Source organism: Bufo gargarizans, chromosome 7 (genome assembly GCF_014858855.1).
Source record: "Bufo gargarizans isolate SCDJY-AF-19 chromosome 7, ASM1485885v1, whole genome shotgun sequence".
NCBI lineage: Eukaryota > Metazoa > Chordata > Amphibia > Anura > Bufonidae > Bufo > Bufo gargarizans.
The window spans coordinates 114421281-114443599 of record NC_058086.1 but is presented as its reverse complement, the minus strand read 5'-3'; the positions used below and the strand labels follow the sequence as shown (position 1 = coordinate 114443599).

General features: G+C 40.7%; 1 protein-coding gene across 3 annotated transcripts in view; it reads left to right on the top strand.

Moving 5' to 3' along the window:
- The window catches only part of PRG4 (proteoglycan 4), a 152455-nt gene that overhangs the window by 29863 nt on the left and 100273 nt on the right, over positions 1-22319 (top strand). The window contains exons 6-12 of one of the 3 annotated variants that reach the window (XM_044301038.1): positions 2617-2679; positions 3694-3807; positions 6082-6204; positions 12242-12385; positions 13404-13511; positions 15774-15926; positions 21977-22066. In XM_044301038.1, the coding sequence (XP_044156973.1) occupies positions 2617-2679; positions 3694-3807; positions 6082-6204; positions 12242-12385; positions 13404-13511; positions 15774-15926; positions 21977-22066 (795 nt within the window). The remainder of the gene's footprint in view (positions 1-2616; positions 2680-3693; positions 3808-6081; positions 6205-12241; positions 12386-13403; positions 13512-15773; positions 15927-21976; positions 22067-22319) is intronic. The other 2 variants (XM_044301039.1, XM_044301040.1) reach the window with 2 other exon arrangements.

The window sequence follows — 22319 nt, the reverse complement described above, 5'->3', positions numbered from 1 at the left end:
CTTAAATAGTCATATTCAGTGAAGCCTACTGTGGAAATCTGTGGATTCCTGGTTGACCAACAAAATCAGGAATCGCAAGCTCAAAATGCTCTGGGGTATACCAGACAAGTTCACCGGTAGGGGGCTCAGGTGGACTTATCTGGTTGGCTTGAAAATTAGTACACGCCACAGGATCCCTAGCATGGCGGTCCCCTCACTAGATGAGGATGAGGATTCAGATGACAAAAGGAAAGTGGGTTCATCCTCGTTCTCACTGGGGCTCTCGGACTCGGAGGCAAGCTGGGCGTATGCCTTCTCGGCCAAGAACATCCAGCGGGCCATAGGGGAGTGTGTGTGTGCGCATGTGTGTGTGTGTTAAACTTTATTTGGTGTGCATGGTGGCACAGGTGTTCAGGTACTTACGCTAAACCTAACAGACAAAAAAAAATTATAATAAAAAGGGCAAAAAAATTGAAAAAAATAGTGGGGTGTGTGGTGGGGTGTGCGATGTGCTAACAGTGGCTGGACGTTTTTTTCCCCCCACTAACTTTCCCTGAATATCCCTGCCTAACCTAACCTGTCCCTAACCTTTCCCTAAATACCTTTTACTGTGAAGGGTCAGAAGGGGGTGCTGCTGCACAGATGGGGGTGCTGGCGTGCTGGCTCTGGAGATCCGTGCAGCTTGCTCCTCTCTCCTCGGCTCCCGGACACAAAAGGATGAGGAGAGGAGCGCTGCAATAATTTGAAGCGCCCGTCCGCCGCTGCAACCAATCAGAGCCAAGTAAAACGCAGTAAACCGCAGGTCTGAATTTATCTGCAGTTTGCTGCTATCGCCGACACGAGTAGGGGGGGGGTCACATTGTCCCAGGGTGCCCGCTCAATGATTTGAGCAGGTACCCAGTTCCGATCACCGACCGCCATGCGGTGGTGATTGGAACTGCACAGGATGTACAGGTACGCCCTGTGTCCTTAAGAGGTTAAACTAGCTGATATTAGTGATGTGCTAATGTCAGCTGAACCTAACTAGTCTATTCCTACTTTTATCTATGCCCTGTTACTCCAGAAATATATCTTTTATAATAAGCTAGTTGCCCCTGCTCCTAGAGGCTCCGTTCTCCCACCTCTGGCCACACCCTGCTACACTAGATTGACAGGGCCATGCAGCGTTGGTCTCCTACTGCCTGCCCTGTCTGCCGTGTAAATGTCACGCCTGCGCTGCCCGTTCAGTATTCGCCGCAGGCGCAGTGAGTGAAAGGTGCTCGCTGGCTGCCGGCTTCCTCACTGCACCTGCGCCGAATACTGAACCCCAGCGCACAGGGTCGGCAGTTGGAGATGAAGGCTGCCTGGCCCTGTCAATCTAGTGTAGCAAGGTGTGGCCAGAGGTGGGAGAACAGAGCTTCTAGGAGCAGGGTCAAAGCCCCCCAGCCTGCGCCTAGAGGCTAATTGGCATATTATAAAAGTTATATTTCTGGAGTAACAGGGCATAGATAAAAGTAGGAATAGGCTAGTTAGGTTCAGCAGACATTAGCACATCACTAATGTCAGCTAGTTTAATAGGGTTAATTCTGGTGACAGAAACCCTTTAAATCTAGGGAAAGACCCAAAATAAATATAAGAAAATTAAATCACAAATTACCCTCAATGTTTTACTAACTGTTACATGTCTTCACCCCTCTTTAAACTGTTTGGAATGTCTATGACTTAATGTCAGCTGGCTTTAGTTTTTCTGCGAAGCAAAAATAACAGAAAGGCTTGGAATATTTATACAATTTAAAGTGGTTGTCCACCTTTTCTATATTGATGACCTATCCTCAGGAGGGGGGCCAATTCCCTGCACCCCACAATCAGCTGTTTAAAAAGAATGCAGTGCTCAAATGAGCCCTGCCTTCTCTTTTCTGTTTACCTGCTCACCATCGACATTGCAGTGGTGAGCAGGTGTAATTACAACTCCACCATCCCCATTAACTTCAATGGGAGAGTTCCTTCCTGTTCAAGTGAATAGGAAGAAGCCATCAAATCAAAGTGAATAGGATGAAGTTGTTGTAATTACACCTGCTCGTCACTGCAATATCGATGATGATCAGATAAACAGAAAAGAGAACACCGCACTCATACAAGCCCTGCATTCTCTTCAAACGGCTGATAGGCGGGAGTGTTGGCACACAGCCCCCCGCCAATCTAATGTTGATGATCTATCAGGTCATCAGTATTACAAAATCAGACAACCCTTTCAATGGGTGATGATGTCTATTTAGTTCTGTTTCCCACAGTGGTTCAATAGGGGAACCCTAATTATTATCTATAACACAATTGTTATAGAACTAGAAATTTGGAGGTTTGAGTATATTTATGAAAAGTTTATGAACCCCTTTGGGGGCATTTAGCATTTTTGAAATTGCTCCTTATTACAACTGTTTTCAACAGTTTTTCTCCAGTTTTCACATTCACACTCTTTATTCAGATTTAGTGCAAATGAGTTATGAGCTGTCAGGAGTTCAGAAATTGAGAGTTGATTTTTAACCAAAGTAAAACCAAAGTAAAAGGCATTGATGCAAAAAGTTGCCTCAAAGGGTGTCTATTGCATTAATATACTGTATATTATGGCTCATATTCATTACGTTATTCATGTTAATATAGATCGCATTCAGAAAGATGAAGCAATGCCAGAGAGAGCTAATAAAGTGCCCCTAGACAGAAAAGGTAATTTGTAATGGCTTTATTTTAGGAATATTATTCTAATAAGATGTATATAAAAGCATCTGCAAAATAAAGCCAAAGGTACATTTCAATACATAGCTATATAATGTTTATCAAACCTTGGCCTAAAAGACCATAGCAATGAGTAGAGGATACAATGGGATCAATTCAACTTCCCCCGTGCCTTTTTTGGCTCGCCCCATGCCCCCTGGTTTTGCAACTTTTTTTGTCGCAATATGCATTTTATGCCGCCCTTGTCAAGTTCACAAAAAGGTGCATCATGAGGACGGGGTTTGAGTGTTGTCATTGGTCCTGGAACATTCATCATTATTTATGCCAGAAACCAGTGTAACTAAATGACTGAACTCCACAGAATCTCCGAGCAACTGTAGACTGCCAGAGAAGCCATGTCATTTATGACAAAGCCTGTGCCGCCTCACAAATTACATGCATCCTCTGGCACCACTGGCCCTATTCACACACACTGGTCTTGATAAATAAGGACCAATGTGTAGCCACTGTCACTATTACTACCACAAAGGGTAAAAGAGGATGTGGCACAGTGTGGAGAAAGAGGATCATTCCAGGATGGCCTCCTTCCAACTTTCATGAACCTGCACAGTGATATGTTGTTAACAGATGCTGCACTGTTAGCAAAGAGGGAATGGAAAAAAAATGAAGTCATGAAAACTGCACCCAGAAACCTGCTGTCACAAATTGCTATGAGTGTGGTAGTGTGAAATAAGCAGGAAAGGGGCCCTTTTTTATATATATATTTGCCTTGGAGACCACCCTCTGTATTTTCATAATATAGTTCGGTCAGTAAAATCATGTATTGTAAGAAAATTAAAGGGTTAATAATGGGGTGTTCTACTGTTCTTTACTAAGGCTCACACCATATTAATTTCCATACAGCTGAACTCCATGGGGACAAACATATGCTTGTGTTGATACATATGATCTATCCTATTTAATAAAACATGAAGCTAGGTTATTGCCTTTACATTTACTTTATAGACCCTTCAAAAGCAATTCCAAAAGTTTCTCATCCTATTAAAAAAACAACTAAACGGAGCCCAAGAAGACAGAGAAAGAAGAAATATAATTTAATTCCAGGAGAGGATACACAAGGTACCATACAGTGATGACATTTAATGGTGGCTACACAAAAGAATCATTATAATGTCATCACAACTGCATGTGAAACTCAGTGGGATGTCTTGAAAGGTGGACTTTCTTTACTTTGCATCATGACACATACGAGTGACCAAGGCAACCAGGGATGACTTGCAGATGCACAGGATGGGCTTGTCTGCATGAAACTGTCCTTAAAGGAATTATTTAAAATGAAGATGAAAATGGTTCTTTATTATTATTATTATGTACTAGCTGAAGGACCCGGCTTTGCATTGGTATATTTCATCTATTTAATTTAATGTTTGTGTGTGTCATTAAAAGATATTGACAGTATCCTCTATAATAGTGATATCTACAGTACCCCGCTCCTTTAACAGTGACTTCCACAGCGCACTCCCCTTTAACAGTGACCACTACAGCAGCCGCCCCTTTATTAGGGATTTCCACAATACCCCATGTCGTGTGGTTTCTACAATAACCCACCCCCTTAAAAGTGACCTCCACAGAGCTCCGTTCCCTTAAAATCTGACCTCCACAACACCCCGCCCCCTTAACAGTGGCCTCTATAGCAATCTGCCCCTTAACACTGACATCCATAGTGGACCTTCCCCTTAACTGTGACCTTCACCGTACCCTGCCCCTTAAAAGTGACCTCCACAGCCCCCGCCCCTTTTAACAGTGACCTCCACAGCAGCCACCCCTTTATTAGTGACCTCCACAGTACCCCGTCTCCTTAATAGTAATTTCCACAACACCCCGCCCCCTTAACAGTGGCCTCTATAGCAATCTGCCTTTTAACACTGACCTCCATAGCGGACTTTCCCCTTAACTGTGACGTCTACAGCAGCCTGCCCCTAGGGTGGCCAGAGGTTTTAGGGTGGAAAGTCCAGCTTTCAGGCTCCCTGTCCTCCGTCTGGCACAGGGCCTGGATGGACACAGGGATGTCCTTTTCAACAGCTCAGTCTCGGACAGCAACACTGTGCTATCTGAGTGTGAGCTGCAGGGAGAAAGTCATCCTCCCTCCCACCCCTGCAGCTGACAGAACTTCATTTTTACCTTCATTTTTTAAATCCCTGTCGGCTGCGGAGTGGGCGTGGCCTAATCAGGTCAGGGGCATGACTTAGCGGGATCGAGGGTGGGGTTTTTAAATCCGTCTTTTGAGGGTGGCCTGAATAGCCATCTAACCTTCCCCTGAACTGTGATCTCAACAGCACTCTGCTCCCTTAACAGTATAATTCACAGTGTCCTGCCCCTTTAAAGCGGACCTACAGCAGTTGAGAAAAATTGTTCGGTTGTTATGGAAACCTGGTGTAAAACTGTGTGTATGTGGAGACTAAGGGCCTGCGAGCTTCTATTGGCTTATAAGGGTCATGTGACCAGGCTTCTATTGGCTAATGCATTTTTGGGGAATATCTCAGGAACGGTACATGCTAGAGAGCTGAAACTGGCCTAAAACCTTCCCAGACACTTGATGTACTTGTGTGCCAAATTTTTTGACATACATACGCACACACACACAACTATATATTAGATTAAAAAGTTATTTTTTCCCTGGCACCATATATAAGAAAAGGGTATAAACACATAATACAAAAATAAGTACAATAAGCATGAACAAGATGCGTTACAAACTGGTACAGCAGGAGAGAGGACCCTGCTTGTGAGAGTTTAAGATCTACAAGCTGATTTGTGACATCAAGTAAAACTGTGTACGGTATGTGTAGAAGCATGTATTTTAACTGATTTATAAAAATGTTCTTATATTTTTCAATGTTGAAAAGTGATAGTGAACCACAATATGCATAGCCAGCATAGGTCACTAGCTTTTCCTCTATAGATGTGCAAAGTCTTGAGAATACTGGTCAAACTAAAATGAAACTACAGACTCGCATACATTATGAGGGTCATTTATCAAACTGGGGTAAAGTAAAACTGGCTTAGTTGCCCATAGCAGCCAATCAGATTCCTCCTTTCATTTTACAAAGTTCCTGTCCAAAATTAACGGTGGAATCTGATTGGTTGCTATGGACAACTAAGCCAGTTCTACTTTACACCAGTTTGATAAGTGACCCTCTATATATTTACATTATTGGAGCACTCCTTGAGATACATTTTTAAATACTGTACATATTTTATTATATATATATCTTATTGATTTTGACATTTTGGGGGGTACCTATACTGTGGTAAAATTGAATACATTTGACTTAAAAATGCAGTGACAAGCATAATGTGAACATTGGTTAAACAATTTATACCTTCTTATAGAACCTTCACAGAACAGACCAACATCATCATTGTCCAACCCCCAAAAAAATAGAAAACAGAGACCTAGAAGGCCAGGAAAGAAGAAATATAGAAAATTAATTTATCTAGAAGATGATGATGAAGGTACTTTATTCTGTGATGATATTCAGTGGTTCCATAGTTGCACCCCACTGTAATATCTCCAGAACCTGCAGAGCATGCCTACTTAGATGATATTTAGAGATGAGTGAATTTCCTGAAATTAGTTTCTGTTCCTATTCTATCGTTTTTGGATTCAACCCAAAATGAAAGTCCTTGATTGCCCTGACACTCTGGTCTCTCCTAGGACTCTACCTAACTATTTTCAAGTTCTTTAACGAGAAGCCAGCATAAGTAATGAAAGTGACATATATGACTATGGGTAAAAAACTGACTGATTCTGTTATTCTTTTTAAAGTAAAAAGAAACTGTCAATAAATACTCAGGCAAATGCCTGACCGTTTTTATACACATGGTAGTATAAGAAAAAGTAATGACTTGTTTTCAATTATGTGATTCAAAAATGATCCTTTTTGGAGAGTAGCATATCATTTTGGAAAGTGAAGAAGCAATAGCTTTTTCCAAAAATCCAGTTAAAAATGATCAGTGTGGAAATGTGTGGCTATGTAGGCTAGTAGTAGTGGCAGCAGCAGCACAGTATGGAACTTGATGGACAAGGCAGGAGATGTGCAGGGGTTGTAGTAGCAGCAACCACAGCAGCACAGTATGGAAAGGACAGACAGGCAGACAGTGACAAAGACATTATAAGGCTGTTATAAATTGCTTCAGGTTGGGACAGCAGATGAAAAAACTGTTCGCTCGTGTTCAACAAACTGTATTAGCTGCTGCTTCTGCTACTTCTAATAGCAGGAATGCTGGTAGATGTGATAAGGCAGTGACTCTGGGTGGGCAATGATGGGCGTCTGCGAGGTAAAAGCTGTGGAAAGCTGGGTACAGAGTGTATGTTGGTAATATGCCAATACTGCCTACCTTTCGAGGACAGCTTAAAATTTTTCCCTCTTCCTTTTACAGCAAGGGTCTAAAATCATGGCTATCCAATAGCCTTCCCTTTGCTTGAGGCTAATGAAATGCTTGTCAGGACGTAGGCAACCAAGCAGAGGAGCCAGTTGTTTCAGTCCAGAATGTTTGTTCATGGCCAGCATCGTCATCACCATGTGTGCCATGATGAGTGGCAGCCTCGTCCACTAGGTGAATTAGTGAACACTCCATGTTCCCCTATACCACCAACTCCTCTTCAAGTCTTAGCTCCTGATCCTGTTCCACACCACATGCAACATTGTCTGTGCGGGTACTCAACGGTGACAGGAGAGAGCGCAAGATGAGAAAGCGGTTCTTATTCCACCATCCCTCATTACATGTGTGCATTTGCTACAATATAAATATCAAGGAAAATTACATTTCCTCACAGTGACAATTCCAATGAATGGCTCAAATGAGAGTACAAGGCAGAAAAGCCTCTTTTGAGAAATAATGGCAGCTAGGTATCCTCCAATTGGGCTAATCTGACATCAATTGCCTAATAGCAGTGGAATTATGGCCATTAAGTCTTATGGCAGCAACTGCACAGCCAGCAACTTGGCCAAGTGAGTGGTCAGTTTGCACACTGGCTTAGCTATAGGGGTCGCAGCGGACGCAATTGCGACCGGGCCCCTAAGTCAGGGGGGCCCACGGGGCCCCCTCAAGCCAGGAGAGCCATTCTGGATGGATGTGTACGGAGCCGGCTATATAAGCGAGGATTACATCAGATAACAGGAGATCCCGGGGAGGGCGGCCTGTGTGTGAGCCGGGCTCCTCCCTGTCGGCTCCCTGGCTGTCACACCCCTCCGCACCCTCCACCTGTCCGCACAGCGGCTGGGGACACTTGTCTACATCACCTAGAGACAGGTTGCATGCCAAAACATGCCTCATGAAAGGGGCCCCCGCAGAGCAGCACTGCTTGGAGGACACATGGCAAAACTGTCCCTGAGGGGTTAATAGTGCATGTATGTGTGTCAGCTGATGGCAGCGTCAGAGAGTCTTTACTACAGGATGCCTGAGGAGAGCGCGGCTCTGCAGTGGGCGGAGCTTCAAGGGTCAGCTGACCAGAGCATCAGCACCCGGCGCCTGCACATGGAGTTAACACTTCATGTCCTGGATCTTCTTTTCAAGCATCTGCGCTGGAACAGCAGCAGCACTCTATGATGGATACTCTGCCTGCACATCGGGGGCAGCCTGTTGGTGAGAAAACCTTCTCAGTCTGTCCCTTCATCCTCTGATTTCTTTTCAGAATTTTTTTCTCTGTTAACTCGTTTTGTTCCTAAACCTGCTGTTTCTAATCCTGTTGCTAGTGTCTGGGTTCCTTCTGTTTTGGTTCCTCCTGTTACTGAAAGGGTTAATTGTGCTATTCCCTGTGCTTGATAAATGAACTGGGGGTAGCACAGACTTGTGCTAAGGAGGCACTTCCATGTGAACGGTCTCCTTTGGGTTACCATTTATCTGTTTCAGCGTCAGGAATTTATTGATGTTTTATCGCTTTTACTTAATGCTAGAGAAACAGTAGATACAAAAGGTAATCAAGTAAATTATGAAAAGAAGCGTGCAGTTACCATGTCAGCCAGGACGCTACTGAAGTCCTGTCTGCCATGGCCAGTTACTTAGCAGCATACTTACATGCGCTGTGGCCGCCGGGCGCTTCTCCTTCTTCTAACTCTTCACAGGTCTGTGCGGCGCATTGCTATAAGCATAAGCAATGCGCCACACAGACCTGTGAGGGGGGGTGCACTGCCCACCAATGATTTTAATACAGGGGAGGGTGCACTGCCCACCAATGATTTTAATACCGGGGAGGGTGCACTGGGGGCTGGTGGAGAGGCACTGGGGGCTGGTGAGAGGGACTGGGAGCTGCTATGAGGCTACTGGGGCTGCTATGCGGCATGGGGCTCTTATCTGAGGTCTGATTGGGGGTCATTCATATTAGGGTCTGAGCTGAGGTGTTATCATCTGAGGTCTTATTGGGGTCTTATTAACATTGGGGATCTTATTGGGGCTGTTAGCTGAGGTCGGATTAACATTGGGGGCCTGATTGGTGGTCTGACCTGAGGTGTAATTAAAAATATTATATATAATTTTAGATTCATACATTTCCTACACTGGCACAAATGCGTTGCCAGTGACCAACCGTCTGTGCTCAGTCCTACGCGTAACTGTCGCAAGTGCATGAGGAGCTTCAGATGTGGCGGCGAGGTCTGAGAGGTATGTGGGGGTGGGAGATCCGGGAGGGGGAGCCCATAAATTTTTTTTTGCTATGGGGCCCAGTCATTTCTAGCTACGCCCCTGAGTTTGCACATGGATTATTGGGAGCGTATTGTTGTTTTTTGCCCGCACATTTTCTTATGCAGGACTGATGATGAAGTGGAGGAACAAGAAAGCAGTAGCTAATGATGATGACCATGCTACTAGAATGACAATGGGGAGGAGGAGATTGCCCTTGCTCACATTCATGGTCTTTTCAATTTTCCCACGTGAGCCTGTGATGCCGATACATGTGCTGATAGAGAATCATAGTTTCTACATTGATGCCCTCACTGCCACATCTTTTTATTTGCCTGCAGAACTTGAACACTACAATGGTTTTGTTGGCAGGCAATGTTATGTAAAGTTCCCACACAGAGATGCCTACACAGAGCTATCACCACTTAAGCTTGCCCAAGTTTTGACAGCTTTTGGACCCCACTCCAGCAACAGCAGCATCACCTGCTCCTGAGCTGACAGTAGAAGCAGATCTGGCAGGTCTTTTTGGATGTTTTGGCTTTAAAGGATAACTGTCACATTTAGACCCTAATTTCAATTTTCATATATGTAGTTACTAATAACATGATATTACAGAATCAGTTACTATTAGACGCACTTACCCCATATTTAATAAGATTCAGCCCTTAGCAAGCAGTCTGCATAAAACTGCAATTTCACTATTCAGTTAAGATGTCCGCCATTGCCCTCACCCTGAGGCTAATCCCGCCTGCCCTCACTAGCCAGTAACAATAGCCCCCCAAAAGTGTCAGTAACCAGAGCCCTTCCCCCTAAAGGGTTAATCTCCTGCAGCACAAAGGGGTCCTCTTACCACATGCCGCTTTCATTTATACACTGAGCAGATGGCAGATCTCCCTTCCCTGTTGTGCGCTGATTCAGCTCTGCATTGTCCCAGTCTGCTGAGTGAGGGAGCCTCTGCCAAGCGCAGGGACAGGGAGAAGTGCACACAGCCCAGGCACTGTTATCAGCTGCTGGGGAGGACCTGGCATTAATCATTTACTTACAGTCCCTGGCTGTCAGTAATGTGAGCCTGCACGCTGCGTGCTCCGTCCTTCAACAGATAGACAGACCATGCCTAGCAACCCTAGTTTAAGCACAGGTAAAAGTAGGCAGTACAGGGAACAAAACTGTGGAATTAAGGGGCAATTGAATACACAGTGAAAAGTTGAAATAGGGCCACCAAGGAGATATTAATCACCACAATCCAATATTCCCAAAAATAAAAAATACGACAGTTATACTTTAAGTTTGCTCTGCTCTTTATCGCCCCTACCACCCTACTCCTTTGATGTCATTACCTCCTCATCACCTTGATCTGGTTCCCAGGCCCTGTCCAATAGACAGTCATCATAGTCCTCATTGTCATCATCCCTACCATATTTCTCAGACTGTAATATGTCATGGGCTCCTTGCCCCTCCTCAAGATTCTCATCTTGTCTTATTTGGCTCAAGCACCAAAATCATCATTGCTATCAGTACCCCCACCATGGCAAAAAGTTTCACTACTACCACCACCAACACAGCTATACATTTCAGTAATCATATATTCCTCCTCAACCTGAACCTCTTCTTCATCATAGTTCAAACAATGACTGTTCTTAAAGGACTCATCAACAGGAAAACTTAGTCTCTTTGGAGAAAAGGACCCACAAAAAGGCCTCAGTGAAGACAGTGGTGATCAACTGGATTTTTTAATAAACTGAATGTTTTAATGAACTATGATTTTTGTATTTTTAAAGGTCAATTAGACAGAGTCTATTACAATATATGGTCAGTAACTGTAATGCACACTAGTACATCAGGTGGCACACTATCAGGACCAGAATTACAATTGTAAAAGATTTGTTGTGATTATGAATTATATGATGAAAATTGGGACGATTCACATTAACAATATATTGAGTTGCATATTTTATGCAACATTTACTAACATCAACGTCCAAATTCAATATCCGAAATGCAGACATAAGGGCTATACTTCAAGTCATCAGAACAACCTGAAACAGAAAGTGACTGTAGAACAAATGCTGTAGAACAAAAACTGCTGACATTTTTTTATTAAAGACCAATTGAAAAAATTATTTTTAGCCCAAAACAAATAAAATAGAATAAAAAAGATTTCCCCCAAAGGAGTTCATAGCCTTTAAGTTTACTTTTGTCTATATAAAAGCCCTGATATCTGTCCAATGTGCAAGCCTAAAAAAACATGACAGATCCTGGCTGGTATTTTATATAACATCTATGGCATGTCCACTGACATTAAAACTACAGTCCCTCATGATTGGCTGAGGCAGATTGCCAGGCATTATGAGCAAGTCTGCCCAGACAGTGTCCTTTATTTTGATTAATTTGTGTGGGTTGAATCACAAAAACTTTAGATTAATTGGAAACTGAACTTTTTGGGAAATTTGTAACATTTGATTTGTTTAGAATCGATTAGCTCATCTCTAATATATTATAATCACAATAACAGATTTTGAGCAGAGCAAGTAATAAAGTGTGATGTCAAATTGAACGCATTTCACTGCAGTATAATATGTTTGTCATTGATACCATCAATATCTTTAAATTGACTTTTTGCTGCTGAATTTGGAACTTTTAAAAAGTTTTCTCTTGATTTGAGTTTTCTAGCTATAACAAATATAACATTGTTATATTGTTAAAATATTCAATTCAATTCTTATTCACTGATATCTTTATTTATAGACATTCCTTGACAAATGGCAAAAAAAAACAAGTGATGATCTGATCAGACCTAGTTTCAGCATGGTTGACTGTTTATGTTCAGTCGTGTTGATTTTAAAAATAAGAGCATGTATTCACTTTAATTTAGATCCCTATGAGGGAAACTCACCATCTCCACGTCATAAAAAAATTTACCCCAAAAAGGACAAAAAGAATTCAAAATACTCTACATCTAAAAAACCAAGAAGGAAGAAAAAGAAGACTATTGTAGAATATGAAGACGAACAAGAAGGTATTTTGTAAAATGGGCATGTTTGGGTGCAAAATATTGGCCCCAAAGAACATAGATTTGAGTCATATCATGTCTGTGCTCAAATGTGAAAGGTCTTGTTGAGATTAGCTCAAAACCTTAAAGGTCTCTAGTGGTTTTAGAGAAAATAATGACTTGCAAGATGATAAGGTAAGTAGGAAAGAGTTTCCATTATCGATAATTTTATTTTATCGCAAATAAATTATTGTTAATTCGATTCTGTGAAGCATGCTTAGTATGAGTGTCTGCACTAAGAAACTAAAAAACATTTAAAATCATGAATATATATTGATAAGCATTCAGAAACTAAATGACAACATGAGCAATACAAACTGAGTATGTGAAAGTGGTTGTCCCATGAATAAATATGACATTTATCTGTTAGATCACATACAACATAAGTTTTCCATTGGAATCATTTGTAAAAATGTTCCTGTGTCTATATGTATATTGTTGTTACATACTCATTATGGTCCCCCTGCTGCTCTTTTGATTACCTCTTAGAAAATCCACTTTTTACTTTCATTGGTCTTGGTCACACTCTGTAGTTCAGTCCTTCCTCTACAAGGCTAGTGGAGTGATTATTCTTACTGTGCAAGCCAGCCAACAAAAATGAGTGCACGTGAAGAGGCTTTTTTAAGCACTAGACACATTGACACAGGAACCTTTTTTTGTATTCTATTTGAAAACTTGCTATATTTTTCCCGATCTAAAAGCATAATTTAAAATTCAGTTGTGGGGCAACCTCTCATGAAGTCAAACCTGGTCCATTTTTGGGCATATGGACATCATAAAGGGCTCACCTGCCACTTTATGAGCCAGAACAGAAAGTGACACTGTATGAGTGCCTACAATTCCGGTGAACTGCAGCTGTCCTTGTATTATAAGTATTGCCAATCATCTGAATAGCTTTCATGTAGCACTTAAATTCACCTGTAGTGGTCAACTGCAGCATTTATATGTTATATGAAAATAGCTGTCTCACTTTGATACATTTTAGATTTTAATGAGAAGTCACCGTCACCAAAATATAAAAAACGACCTACAAAAAAGTCCAGAAAAATTCCTAAGAAGAAGAAAGTTTTTGAGTCAGAAGAAGAAATTGAAGGTAGTGTATTTGCAAGTTACTTGATGTAATAATGATAAATACGTATTTCTAAGTGAAGTTTGAAAACTGCAATATAAAAAAGCTGGTTTAAAGCTGCTATATACATGCCCATCCCGTTATTAGTATGTGAGATGTAGCAGATTGGATTAAAGGAAATGTGTCACCAACATTATTTCTGCCAGTTAAAACCAGATAGCAACACATATCCGTTTTTTCTAATCTATCTATCATAATTGTCATTCTAATCCTGCCTGTAATGGTAAGAGCTGTGAGCAGATAAGTGCAGTAGTACAGACCAAGAAGTGGCACCTACTAATAGGCTTAGGGGACAGTGTGAAAACTGCAGGACTTTATGGTTTTTGTTTAAATATAAATAATGGAATGGAAAATGAAAAATAACATCTAAAAATGATTAACATAAAAACATGATTCAAACAATAGGTCTTTTTCTGATGACCCATTCCTTTTAAACATTATAAATAATCATAACCCGCTGAGCCCCAATCCAGACTGCTCTCTATTTCCTGCTCCCAAACTTGCCACAGAGGAAATGGCTTGGATTGCTGCTGAGCCAGTCATTGGTTGAGGCATGCTGCAGTAACAAGGGAAGACCACTTCATATTGTATGTAGCTGTGATCGTCATCTCCTGAAAACATCTGATCAGCAGGGGTGCCAGGAGTTGTATTATTGTCAATCTGATTACTTATTCTAAGGATAGGTGATCAATAGTAAACTCCTGGAAAACCCTTTTAATGTAACTTTGTGAACTCAAGGTAATCACTAATATATATATTTTTCCATGGCAAGGTGTATATAACCTTATATAGATTATATCTAGAAAAAAATGTGTCAAACTGAATCTATACCGTAACACTTATTATATACTATAAAAGTTTACTGTGCTGTTTATACTGATCATTACCTAACATATCAAGTATAGCCATTCAATGGCTCTTCCAGCAGTGTGTCTGTGAAGGTTCTCATTTACCCAGGTCATGGTATATGTAAAGAATAAATCAAGGCAACTGGACGTACTGTAGATTTCTTGAAAACGTTTCACTCGTTCTTCCAACGAGCTTTCTCAATTCTGAGTGATTGTACAAAAAATTCTGGGAATAAATATGTAACTGAATCCACATCTGGTAATTATACCCAGCATTGGGTCAAAGGTGTTGATTCCATTATCCTAATTGGAGTCAGTAGGTGATAAAGACTTCCCAGAAAAAGGTGTCAAGACAGCATTATATGTGGCAGACAATAGATGTCTAACCCCCCCCCCCCACCCCACACCTCTATTCAAGCTTGGCTTCTCCATTTTTACGTAGATGGCCTCCTTCACGCCTTGTTTGTACCAATTGGCCTCCTTATCCAAAACACGTACTTGACTGTCTTCAAAGGTGTGACCTGTTCCTTTTAGATGTAACATTGTGTACGCAGTCCAGTGCAATGAGGAATGCTCAGAACTGTATATCGGCGAAACAAAACAACAACTACATCAGCGTATGGCCCAGCATAGAAGAGCCAAAACCTCTGGTCAAGATTCAGCCGTGTACTTACATCTAAAAGGAACAGGTCACACCTTTGAAGACAGTCAAATACGTGTTTTGGATAAGGAGGCCGATTGGTACAAACGAGGCGTGAAGGATGCCATCTACGTAAAAATGGAGAAGCCAAGCTTGAATAGAGGTGTGGGGTGGGGGGGGGGGGGGGGTTAGACATCTATTGTCTGCCACATATAATGCTGTCTTGACACCTTTTTCTGGGAAGTCTTTATCACCTACTGACTCCAATTAGGATAATGGAATCAACACCTTTGACCCAATGCTGGGTATAATTACCAGATGTGGATTCAGTTACATATTTATTCCCAGAATTTTTGTACAATCACTCAGAATTGAGAAAGCTCGTTGGAAGAACGAGTGAAACGTTTTCAAGAAATCTACAGTACGTCCAGTTGACTTGATTTATTCTTTACAGATATCTTCCAGCAGTGGACACTCCATTACTAGAAGTTAAGGTTAGTTTTAGAATTCCCCACAGTAAAAGGTAAAGAACTGAGCAGGGAATAATGAATCTCATCTGCTAAAATTCTTCTCCTCTTAGTTGTTTTGTTGTTATTTTATGTGACATGCTTCTGGCATAAAATTCAATTATGGTATTAATATGAAGAACAATCTATAAGCCTAATTTGCATTGTGTCTATACAAAGTACAAAAACTAGTTTTCAGGATTCATTGATTGTTGATAAATCTTGCTTACAGAATCTGAAGAGAATATGTCATCATTCTCCTCATCATCTTCTTCATCAAGTGTAAAAGGGAGCAAAACGACCAAAAAGCTTTCAAGGAAAAATCTAAAGAAAATTAAGGATGATGATGAACCTGATCCAGACAATCCGGATAGAGACCCTGGAGGTATACATGTGTCTATACATAGAGAGCTGTCAGTCACTGATAAGATGGCCCCTGTTTGCAACTGAACACAGAAAGAGCAGATATTCAAAAGTATAAATTACAAGTTTTACTAATCATTTTCCCGCAAAAACTACACATCGGTAATCAGTCTCATCAGCTTTGCCAGCTCTATAACTCACTGCCTACATATTGCATTGTGTTTCATGGTGACAGGTTCTTTTTAACCTCCTTCTATTACCGTTTGGTCTTTAACCCTTTCCTGACCAAGGGTCATTGATGCCCCAGTGTCCAGGTCAAAATTTACAAATCTGACATGCGTCACTTTATGTGGTAATACCTTTGGAACACTTTTACTTATCCATGCCATTCTGAGATTGTTTTCTTGTGACACATTGTACTTCATGATAGTCATATATTTGAGTCAATATATTTCACCTTTATTTATGAAAAAATCCCAAATTTACCAAAGATTTTGAAAAATTCACAATTTTCCAAATTTCAATTTCTCTGCTTCTAAAACAGAAAGTCATACCTAATAAAATATTTATTACTTAACATTCCCCATATGTCTACTTTATGTTGGCATCATTTTTGAAATGTCATTTTATTTTTTTTAGGACGTTAGAAGGCTTAGAAGTTTAGAAGCAATTCTTACAATTTTTAAGAAAATTTCCAAAACCCACTTTTTAAGGACCAGTTCAGGTCTGAAGTCACTTTGTGGGGGCTTACATAGTGGAAGCCCCCCATAAATGACCCCATTGTAGAAACTACACCCCTCAAGTTACTAAAAACTGATTTTACAAACTTTGTTAACCCTTTAGGCGTTCCACAAGAATTAAAGGAAAATGGAGATGAAATTTCTAAATTTCACATTTTTGGCAGATTTTCCATTTTCTTAAAAATTTTTCTTTAACACATTGAGGGTTAACAGCCAAACAAAACTCAATATTTATTACCCTGATTCCGCGGTTTACATAAACACCCCACATGTGGTCGTAAACTGCTGTACGGGCACACGGCAGGGCGCAGAAGGAGAGGAATGCCATAAGGTTTTTGGAAGGCAGATTGTGCTGGATTGGTTTTCTGAACGCCATATGTTTTTTATTTTTCTGCCGATCGTCTTGTGCAGAGACTCGTTTTTTAAAAGAAAGAGTTAATATTTATATTGGTACCATTTTTGGGTACATAGGATTTTTTGGTCATTCATTATTGCACTTTATGGGGCAAGGTGACCCAAAAATTGTCTGTTTTGGAACAGTTCATTTATTTATTTTTACAGCGTTCATCTGAGGAGTTAGGTCATGCGATAGTTTTATAGAGAAGATCGTTACGGACGTTGCAATACCTAATATGTATACTTTTTCTTATTTATTTAAGTTTTACACAATAATAGCATTTCTGAAACCAAAAAAATGATGTTTTAGTGTCTCTATAATCTGAGAGACATAGCTTTTTTATTTTTTGGGCGATTGTCTTAAATAGGGTATCATTTTTTGCGGGACAAGGTGACGGTTTGATTAGTACTATTGGGGGTCATACGCCTTTTTGATCGCTTGCTGTTGCACTTTTTGTGATGTAAGGTGACAAAAATGGCTTTTTTTACACATTTTTTTAATGGTGTTAATCGGACGGGGTCTATCATGTGATATCTTTATAGAGACGGTCGTTACGGACGCGGTGATACCTAATATGTGTAGTTTTTAAATTTTTCATTTTTTATAGGAAAAGGCAATTTTTTTTAATTTTACATTTTTATTTATTTATTTTTACTTTTATTTTTTTTCACATTTTTTTTTATCAAGTCCCTCTTGGATCATGAAGATCCAGTGGGGCTGATGGCTGTACTATACTTTGCAATGCTCTTGCATTGCAAAGTGTAATACATTCAGATGCCCTGTAGGTGGCAACAGCGGACGCTTTTGCAAAGCGTCCGGTTGCCAGGGCAACCATCGGGGCTGCCATCGCAGCGCAGCAGCCCCGATGGTGGAGGGACGGAGCCGCACTATCTATGGGGTTACAGAACTTACAGCAGAGTGTCAGCTGACACTCTGATGATGGCGGCGGCGCAGGAATGGAGCCGCCGCCATCAAACAGCAGGGGGGCAGACGGGGGTCAGCGCTGGAAGGGGGGGGAGGAGGGAGGTATGTCACACCAGCAGAGGGCGGACTCAAGGAGGGGGCAGCGCCGCAGCACTGGGAACACATGCAGGGGGCACAGATTGGCTGCACAGATCGGAGGGGGGGGTATTTGGTGTCTGCACGCACAGATCGGGGCTGCGGGGGCGCTGCACAGATGGGGGGGGCTGCATGCATCGGGAAAGGGGCCATGAGGACACTGATTTCAGGCTCTGATCCGCAGAGCGCAGATCGGAGCCTGAAACCGGCATTTTAGCACTGCCGCGTTCCGATTGGTTAGTCTGCACAGACTAACCAATCGGATCGATTGCCGGCAAGGGACCACTCTGATTGGTCCCTTGCCGGCATTACTGCACTGTATGCTGTCCGTGACAGCATACAGGGCAGGGGCAGAAGCTTTAATCCAAGCTCTTTGCAGCGCTTGGATTAAAGAGCTGCCAGAACGTATATATACGTGGTAGCTGCACGGGGTATGTGCAGCTATCACGTATATATACAGATTGCGGTTGGGAAGGGGTTAAAGATGGTGCCATAGCAACCGGGTGCCTGCTGTTTAAAAAAATATTCTGTTTTCAAGTTTTTTATATATTTTTTTTTTTCAGTATCAAAATGCAAGAAAAACTATACATATGTGGTATCACCAAATTCGTACTGACCTGGAGAATGAAGAGCAGTTTTACCGCATAGTGAATGCCACAAGAGAAAAAAACAACTGTAAAACTGTGGCAGAATAGCTTTTTTTTACAATTTCACTCCATTTGGATTTGTTTCCCACTTCCCACTAACTCCTATGCAATATTAAATGGTGGCATTAGAAAGTACAACTTGTCTTGCAAAAAAACAAGCCCTCACATGGCTATGTGAACTGAAATATAGAAAATTTATAGCTTTGGAAGGCAGGGAGCGCAAAATTAAAATGCAAAAATGAAAAAACTTCTGAGGTAGAAAGGGTTGTTAAATGAGATGCATATTAATCCTGGTAAGGTTACTACCTCCTCTCTAACATAAGCAGTGGCAGCACTTCATGACACGCTCTACATCTATGCTGGTTCCAGTGCTGTGATGACTGACAATGGTTGGGTCTTGGAGGGCGATGATGCTGCTAACTAGCTGCTAGTGGCTTCTCTATTGACTTTGTTATCCTTCATGTGTGCCCCTGGTTACAATATGAATCACAATGGGGGTCATTTACAAAAGGTATGCCAGTTTTCTGGCGTACAAAAGTCACTGTATTTTTGTGTACATAGTATGTTGCACAAAAATTTGCAACTTTTTGAGTTTTTACACGACTCTCGCCACACTCTTTAATGGTGGGTGGGGCTTAGTGGAAAGGGGCTGGGTCACACAACCCAACACATTTATCTACACCAGCATCAAGGGTAGGTTTCAGTTTCTGGTGTGCAAACATCACATATGGAGCAAATTCATTAAGATGCCTGTGCCTCTCAATAAATTGGTCACATGTTATGCCAGCAGATGTTTTACTATGGCTAGCCTGTGAAATGGCAATCTTTAGTAAAATATCTCCAATGAATAAGTGAAGGAAGGCTTCATAGATGATTAAATAATGTATAATTGTATAGCTTCTAGTGGCCTGTATTAATATAGAAGAAATGTGCATGTTTTCGGGGTCAATGAGATCTATTTTTACTTTGTTGTTGTTTCTCTTAAGTAAAAAGATCTCACAAGATATTTCTACTTAATAAAACGGAATACAGTTCAGAGGACAGTAAAAAGGGACACAACAAGGGAAAGAATAAAACAACATGTTAAACAAGCAAAAAAAGATTCCTACAGCGTTTTTTTAATAACACATTAAAATTGAGTTTTGCTGTATCCACATTTTAGAACCTGGATTGCATACCTAGTAGATACTGGCAGGGCCATCATCAGGGCAGTACTGGCTTTACTGGAGTCAGTGGCCTAAAAGTGCACTGAATTTTAATGATACTGTGTGTCATGGGTTGGGGAGAGGCCTCTCCTAGCACATAGACTTTTACTAAAGAAACAAATATAGAGGTTCTGTTTGGATTTGAACCCCAGACCTTCGTATAGCAGGCAGAAGATTTACCGTTATACTATAGACCTGCTACATTTGAAAGCTAGGATTTTCTGTGATATTAAATAAGTAGTGTGTTACTTAAATGAAGCTAAAATAATTTGCACCATTTTTATCTACACTTTTCACTGATCACCATAAATAATGTGTTCCCTATATTGTACAGGTTATTATGATTACAGGGATACTAAATACTCTTTTGAAATATTTAATAATAGGCATGTTACAAAAATACATTTTTATAATAGTTTTTGCTCTTTAATTTTTTGTAACTTTTTAGAAATATAAATAACTCTTATCATAAAGGAAAAGATGGAAAATAAAAGTTACATTTTTCTGCCATAACTTTCAATAAATAATTGATGTGATAGGTGTGTACTGTGAACTGAACCTCAGACCATTTGTATCAAATGGCTCTGTAGTAAGAGTAGGATTTTCTGTGTCTGACAGTTACTAAATATAGGTGCATCTCAATAAATTAGAATATCATCGAAAAGGGCATCTGTCAGAAGATTCGTACCTATGAAAGCGGCTGACCTGTTACATGTGCTCTTGGCACCTTAAGGCATTTGCATTGATCCCATGTTCATAAGTGCCGGTATTGCTTAGAAAAATTATGTTCTAATATATGCAAATGAGCCGCTAGGAGCAAGGGGGGTGTTGCCATTACTCCTAGAGGTTCTTCTCTCTCTGCAACCGCCACACCCTCTGCACTTTTATTGACAGGGCCAGGCAGTTAAAACGTCATCACACCTGGTCCTGACAATCAAAGTGCTGGAAGCTGAGCAATTGCAGAGAGAAAAGACCCTCAGGTGTAACGGCAACTCCCCCATTGCTCCTAGAGGCTCATTAGCATATATTAAAACATCATTTTTCTCAGCAATGTGGGCACATATGAACATGGGACCAACACAGATGCAGTCAGCTGCCAATTGAGCATGTAACAGGTCAGCCAGTTTCATAGCTACAATCTGCTGACAGATGTCCTTTAATTTATTGCAGTAATTCATTCAAAAACATTAAATAAACACTTGAAATAGATCACTCTGTATATAATTAATATTTGTTATACGTGTTTCACTATTTGAATGTAATTTATGAAATAAATAAACTTTTAAATGATATTCTAATTTATTGAGATGCACCTATAGTATGACAATTTATATTATGCCTGTGAAAATAAATAGTAGTACTAGTTTGACACAGAAAATCCTATGGTTACTACAGTGCCCTTCTTTAAAGTAGTGATGAAGGCTGCTGCCGGCTATACAGAAGGTCGTGGTGCAATTTCCTGAACATACCTGTGAAATAATTTATTTATTAAAGGTTATGGCAGAAAAAAGGAACTTATTTTTCTTTTACGGTAAAAGTTAAATTTTTATGCAAAGTTAATGTTACTAAAAAAAATAACAGGACAAAAATTCTTACAATAAATGTGTTTTTGTAACATGCCTATTATGAAATTTCACAAAACAGTATTTGGTATCCCTGGAGAATGTTTGTCCTTCATTCCCTCAACCCATAAAAATTGATAAAAATTTAAATCCTAGTGTATATGGCAAAATGGTTGCTATGGCTAAACCTTCTATGAGCAAGCATTGATTAGCAGCATGATTTACAGCAATTTCTGATGGACATTATGGCAAATCTGTCCGTCCATGGTTACATTGCCTCCCACTAGCCCCTACCCACATTTCTGACCACTTACAAAAAGTGACAAGAGATGCACAGATGGCTAAAAGTCACAAAATTTTGGCCAAATGTAGCCAGTGCCATTTTTTTTTTATTATTTTACTGTTGCAAAGTCACTTATAAATTCTAATCTGAATGTATGGATTTAAACTGTGCAATTATAGATCCAACATCTAAAGACAAAGACAAAACCAAGAAGCCAAAGAAACCAAAGACAAAGGAAGACTATGATGAACCTGAATCTCCTCCAAAAGGTAAGGAGATTAAATAAAATAAATTCAAGTACTTGCCTAATAAAATAATGGCAAGTGGGCTATTGAACAAAGAGAGGGCGAGCCATGGGATGGGCATGCACAGAAGATGTTGTTAATGAAGCAAGAGTCAGGAGGCTCACCTTAGCAGGTTGTGTAAGCACAACACATTTGATAGCATTTGAAACCCACAGTTTCAAATACATTCTTTATTTGTAAACCCTGGGAAACAGTAGCCTGCCTTGTAGATGAAGTG